The 6981-nt window shown below is 35.9% G+C and overlaps 1 protein-coding gene across 1 annotated transcript; it reads left to right on the top strand.

Annotated features, from left to right (window-relative positions):
* The first annotated feature begins 4944 nt into the window (after positions 1-4944).
* On the top strand, positions 4945-5980 carry LOC115936194 (olfactory receptor 4C5-like). The gene is given in 2 exon segments (XM_031015850.3): positions 4945-5733; positions 5735-5980. Coding segments are annotated over 2 exon segments (1035 nt in total).
* The last annotated feature ends 1001 nt before the right edge of the window (positions 5981-6981 follow it).

Here is a 6981-nt window from a genome sequence, read left to right as displayed (position 1 = left end):
CTGGTATGTGTCAGCACCTCCTCTCCCATCACACCCAATGGATGAGACACAGCATGGAATCAGTATATAATCACATATAATGGCATAATAGTTAGAGCTCAGGCTTAGAATTAAATCAATCTGGATTTAAATTTGAACTGCCAGTTATTTGCTCTTTGACCTTCACCAAATGATACGCAGAGTGAGCATCAATTTCCTTACATATCAAATGGAATAAATACCTTCCTCATAGGGACTAGGTGTGAATTAGATAAGATTCCACACTTAGCAGAGTGATAGTGCTGATAATTTGTTAATTCTCAGTGTATCCTCATTTCCTTTATCTCCTGTAACCATTTCAGGGAATCATCACTTCATTGTCAGATGTTTTAGTGGAGAGAAGATCAAACACTCATAGGAATATTTCATAATTATGACTTATGAATCAGTATTCAGTACTTCAAAATTTGGCTTTTCTTATCTCCTAATTTCTAGAACTCCCTACATCCTACCAACCATAACAGTAAAGAAGACAAACTATATATATGAGCTGAGACAATTCTTGCCAGAAGCCTGAATCAGTCACACCATGAGTTCTGATTTCCTTTACAGAAAATGATAACAGATAACAGTAAGCCTTTATGCTTCCCCAACCACCATTCTAAGTACTTTACATGCATTATCTCATGTAACCACCACAACAGTCCTAGGAGGCAAGAACTATCATTACCCCCCTTTTTACAGATGTAGAAACTCAAGGCTGAGGAAACAAGGTCACCTAATTAGTAAGAAGAATCAGTAGAGGCTGGGCACAGTGGCTCAGGCCTGTAATCCTAGCACTTTGGGAAGCCGAGGCAGGTGGATCACCTGAGGTCAGGAGTGCAAGACCAACTTGGCCAACATGGCAAAACTCCATCTCTACTAAAAATACAAAAATTAGCCAGGCGTGATGGCAGGTGCCTATAATCCCAGCTATTCAGGAGGCTGAGGCAGGAGAATCGCTTAAACCCAGAGGACAGAAGTTGCAGTGAGCCAAGATCGCACCACTTCACACCAGCCTGGGCAAAAGAGCAAAACTCTATCTCAAAAAAAAAAGTCAGTAATTTACTCTTAATCATGATTCAGATTGATAATACTAAAGAGCAGTTTCTCTAGCCTACATGTGTCTATCTTCAGAGTATTAATAAAATAGCAGTTTTTCACTGACGTAGATGTCTTCCCATGTTATCTTGCTCAATTCTCCCTATAACTCTATGGGGCAGGTGTTATTAGAGTTGTTTTCTAGGCTCTGATTGGCCCATGGATCCATACCCCCAATAACTAGAACATTCTGGGTCTAGGGTCTCAGGATTTAAGATCACTTTCTAACCACAGTCATAAGAAAGGCTGTTAACCTAGCCTAGCTGGCTTTCCCCCAACCTTTTGGTCACAGATGTCATGGTCACAAGAGAGAGAACAGGATAAATTGGTTTGGCTACCACCTTGGCTGATGCTAATTCTAATCTTCTGGGAGATGTCAGAGCATTCCTAACTCCTCGCACTTGAATAATATCCATTAAATATTTTCCTGAATCCACATCTGAAAATCTTGATAAGGACAGACTCAGGATTTCTGACCCAGGAAGACTACATAAGCATAACCAGCCACAAATCACAGATGCTGTTTCGTTCTGAATTCCCAAATTTGGATCCAGACTTCCCAGGACCAAAGGAGCTGTCTCCAGCCTGAGCACACACTTACCAAAAAAAAAAAAAAAGGCTTAAAATAAGTGACTTAAAATAGAGACCTGCTACTTAAAGACAACTTCGATTTGTTGCTGATTTCATTGTGCTTGCAATGCCAAATTTTTCTGTTTTAACTTAGTTTTCAATATTCAGGGCTATAAATTGGGTTAGACCTCAGATCAAGTGATTTTTATAATACACTTCATCTGGTCACCAAGAAAGCCTGGCAAATGCATTCTAAGGCAACTTGGAGAAAGACGTCCTTCAATGGCTAGGTATTTTTCCCATCAATATCTGTTGAAGACTAATGGAAACCGAAGTCAGCCTTTGGAAGCTGACAAGAGAAATTCACATTCATTTCTGAGCTCACATGCTTGTGTCTCACACTCACAGGATGATGTGACCCAACAGAGCAAAATAAATCCAGCCCGTGAACTCAGTTGTATTTGGGAAGTTTCTCTTACCAGTCATTTTAAGTCACCAATTGAGGAAAACATATATAATACTTAAGTTAAAAATGGATGAAGTCTGCAAAGCAGCAGTTAGTGATGAGCCAGTGAATGCTAACTCCATGCAAACTGCTCTCTACAAATAAGATGTCTTGCTATTGAATGACCGCATTACTTCTTTACCTTATTAGTCATTTTTTCCCCAGATAATACTAGGGTCTTCAATTTACAGGTGAGTTATATTTAAACATGTGTTTCTACTGTTACAGATTTTTATGAATAATAACCAAAATAGTCCACTAAGAAAAACATTCACCAGGGATATTATAGACCCTGACTTGATAATAAAACTTTTATTAAATTATTTTACTGACTACAAAAGTAATATATTCTCTCTGTAGAAAACTCAGATCAGAAACTTTTTAAAAGAACATTAAAATTTCCCTTAATCCCATAATTCATATAAGCATTATTATCCTTGATGTACTTTTTTCAGATATATTTTTAGTGGTATATGGCATTTTAAACAATTTGGGTCATAATATATAAACTATTTTATATTTTGTATTTCCCACTCCATATTATATTGAGAGACTCTTTCCACCCCATTAATTCTGTGTATTAATTTTTGTATAAATAATTATTATTAATTATTTTGCAAATAACTTTAATGTCCACTTGACATATAATAACTATAATTCATTTAACTGTTCCTCTTTATGTGTATTTGGAGTTTTTTACCTTTTTATTAGTATAAAAACATTGTGAAATACAACTTGTATACATAATTTTGTCTATATTTTTTATCTAGAGTAGATTTCTAAACATAAGGAATACTGTGCCAAGGGTCATAACTAGTTACAAAACCCTTATTATAATAAGGGGTCAAACTTCTTTCTAGAATGTTTTATGTCAACACACATTCACCACCACTGAATAACACAACTATCATAAATCTTTGCCAATTCATCAGTATTTCACTATTTTAAAATTGCATTTCTTTGGTAACTTACGAAAGAGGACTTTTTAGATGTCTAATGTTTTTTCTGAGAATTATCTTTTCTTAGTTTTACCCTTATTTACACCTTAATTCACACCTCAATAGTGTGAGTAAACATTTTAATTTGTTAACTGCTTTTATAATAACAGTTGTCATACTTGTTGCAATTATTTTTTCAGGGTGTTCCATATCTTTATGTAGCTGAGCTCATCAGTTTTGTTTTGTATCTTATACCATTATATTTTTATTTTAAAATATCCTTTCTTAGCTACAGATGAAATATATATTGATATTTTTTTGGTTTTGAAAAGATCTATGTTTTACCTGAAGTCTTTAATACATGCTATTCCTTTTTATCTTTTTCTTTGGTTCTTTTTTTTTTTTTTGATGATTCCATTAAGAAGAGACTTATTTCGTTTTGAAAAACACCTATCTAGTTATTTTAAAATCTTTTATGAGCTACACATAATACCTTTCTAAATATTATTCACAAATAATATCATTGGGTGGTATTACCATATGTATTTCTTATTGAGCTCATTTCTATTCTTCAGTTTTCTTTGTATTTTTAAAGTGTCAAAAAGCTTTTTAATTTAGTTATCATCTAATTTTTTATTGCCTGATGTGTTTCTGTGTTACACCTTTTTTTCTGAATATAATTGCTTGTTATTTGCCTTGAGCTGAGTACTGAGTTCATTTATTTTCTCTCTTAATATTACAATGATAACTTAAAGATAAAAATAATTATATGCAAAATTTTGTTCACTTGTGTTCTTTTATCAAGACATGGAGTACATGGTAAGCTATAGGTTTACCTTTAGGATACAAAGCTTGATATATTTAATCATGATATTCTTTAATTCCTCCATTCCATTTGTTATTTTTCCCATTTTATATATGAAAAAGTTTAGGCACAATGAGACTAAGATCTGTACACAGTATCATGTGGCTAATAGTCAGTGAAAATAAAATGTAAAAATTAGGCATCTGATTCTAAAAAATACACTCTGTCCAATAAATTATGGTGCTTTTGTTCCCTCACCTTAAAATTATGTTTTCTAAACAGATCCATATAATTTTTCATAGTCATCCTTAAATTGGGTTTTGATTTGCAAAATGCCCTGACTTCTAAACATGACAGTTCTCCAAGTGAATTCTAAAGTTTCAGATACATCTGGGGAATGTTGCCTTGCATCATGATGTTTTATCCTCTTTGATTGTATTCTTAGACAATTCTGTTTGGATGTGGCATAAATTCTCAAATCTAACTGCCAGGGAGTATCTTACTGCAGCCTCAAACATTCACTCAGTTCAGTTGATTCTGAAATGTGGTGGCATCATCCTTAATTTCAAATTGAATTCACCTGATGTTTTATAGTTACCCTGAAACAAGTTAAAAGTAACCAGAATAACAAACTGCACCGTAGCCTCATGAACATGAGTGGCTAAAAAAAAAAATAAGAAAAAAGAAAAAAGAAACTAGGAAATTGACTCATGAATTCAAAGTCTCTGCTCCTCCTCTTTTTACTGCTGTTTTTCTATGGGGAAAAAAATGCTGTAAGGGTGATTGAGAGAATATCCATCCATGTACAATCATAGGAAAAATGCCTGACATGTCAACATCATAAAATCATGTTTGTGTATATAAATGAATGAGTGTATGTGTTTGTCCGTGTCTGTGTGTGTCTCTGTATGAGAGAGAAGAGGAATCTGTGTTCATTATGTCATGAATAACATAGCTCAACTTAGTCTTGGGTTTATAGATTTAGGGATTCCATCAGTGTTACGACAATGATCCTGACCAAAATTATTTTATTGTTCAAAATATATGTGTCAAATTGCAATCCTTGTGCTATTCACAGAAAAATCAATTATCCAAATACCAAACTGGATTTTGAGCAAGTGAACAACATAACAGAATTCATCTTGCTTGGCCTGACACAGAACGCAGAGGCACAGAAACTCTTGTTTGCTGTGTTTACACTCGTTTACTTTCTCACCATGGTAGGCAACCTACTCATTGTGGTGACAATCACCACCAGCCCAGCCCTGGACTCCCCCATGTATTTTTTTCTGTCTTTCTTGTCCTTCATAGATGGCTGCTGCTCTTCTACCATGGCCCCCAAAATGATATTTGACTTACTCACTGAAAAGAAAACTATCTCCTTCAGTGGGTGCATGACCCAGCTCTTTGCAGAACATTTCTTTGGGGGAGTTGAGATCATTCTGCTCGTGGTGATAGCCTATGACCGCTATGTGGCCATCTGCAAGCCCCTGTACTACCTGATCACAATGAACAGGCAGGTATGTGGCCTCCTGGTGGCCATGGCATGGGTCGGGGGATTTCTTCATGCTCTGATTCAAATGCTTTTAATAGTCTGGCTGCCCTTCTGTGGCCCCAATGTCATTGACCATTTCATCTGTGACCTTTTCCCTCTGCTAAAATTCTCCTGCACTGACACTCACGTCTTTGGAGTCTTTGTTGCTGCCAACAGTGGGCTGATGTGTATGCTCATTTTTTCTATTCTTATTACCTCTTACGTCCTAATCCTCTGCTCACTAAAGACACAGCACAGAAGGACAGTGGAAGGCTCTCTCTACCTGCGCCTCCCATATCACTGTAGTCGTCCTATTCTTTGTTCCCTGTATATTCGTGAACCTTCGACCCATGATCACCTTCCCTATTGATAAAGCTGTGTCTGTGTTTTTTACTGTGGTAACACCCATGTTAAACCCTTTAATCTACACCCTCAGAAACACAGAGGTGAAAAATGCCATGAAGCAGCTCTGGAGCCAAATAATCTGAGGTAACAATTTGTGTGATTAGAGAAGATAAACACAGAACCTACTCATATTTTAACAACAGGTGTGACTAATGAAAAGGGTAAAGGTCTTGAGGTCAGAATAGTGAGTTTAAGTATATTTTATTCCCCTTATTTTCTGGAATCTTTAATGATGCCTTTTCATAAAAGATCAATATCCGACTAAATGATGACTAATATTTCTGCCAATTAGAATCTTCTTCACATTTATAAATTATTAATCAGGGGGACATTGCTAGTCAACATAAAAATGTTACAGTGTATGGAAAACCCATGAGTTTGTATGTTTAGTAGAATAATTGTCTGCAAAGCTTTGGTATAGAGTATATAACTAACAGGCCAAATAATTAAAATAAACAAAAAAGCCTAATGGCTAAATATTTTCTTGAAAATGCATAGTTTTAATCCCAACTAATCTAAGTAGAACTATTATTCTGAGAGAGACAGATAGGTGAGAAAAGATTGGGTTTTGAGGAATGAGAGTCGTTAAAGCAGCACTCATCCAAAATTAATGCTGTTGTGTTCACAACTCCAGGGGTGATCATTTACATTATAATCTGGCTGTCTCCTGAATAAATTATTTTATCTGTCTACAGCCAAAGAGGTGTAGAAAATTCATCCAGGTACAATCATAGAACAATCTTGGACATTATTTCTCAGGTAGAAGATATTTTGTGAAGCACTTTTTTTCTGCCAAAAATATCCTATACACCACTTCACCTCAAAAATGGCTTTTATTGGATGGATTTGTACCTTAGCTAATAGAAACAAAGTAGCTGACCCAAAAGAGAATTGGTGGCTGGGTGCGGTGGCTCATGCCTGTAATCCCAACACTTTGGGAGGCAGAGGCAGGCAGATCACTAGAGGCCAGGAGTTTGAGGCCAGTCTGGCAAACATGGTAATATCCCATCTCTACTAAAAATAGAAAAATTAGCTGGGTGTGGTGGCCATGCCTGTAATCCCAGCTACTCTGGAGGCTGAGTCATGAGAATCACTTGAACCCGGG

This window comes from Gorilla gorilla, chromosome 9 (genome assembly GCF_029281585.2).
Source record: "Gorilla gorilla gorilla isolate KB3781 chromosome 9, NHGRI_mGorGor1-v2.1_pri, whole genome shotgun sequence".
Taxonomy (NCBI): domain Eukaryota; kingdom Metazoa; phylum Chordata; class Mammalia; order Primates; family Hominidae; genus Gorilla; species Gorilla gorilla.
This window is presented reverse-complemented; position numbering and strand designations above follow the sequence as displayed.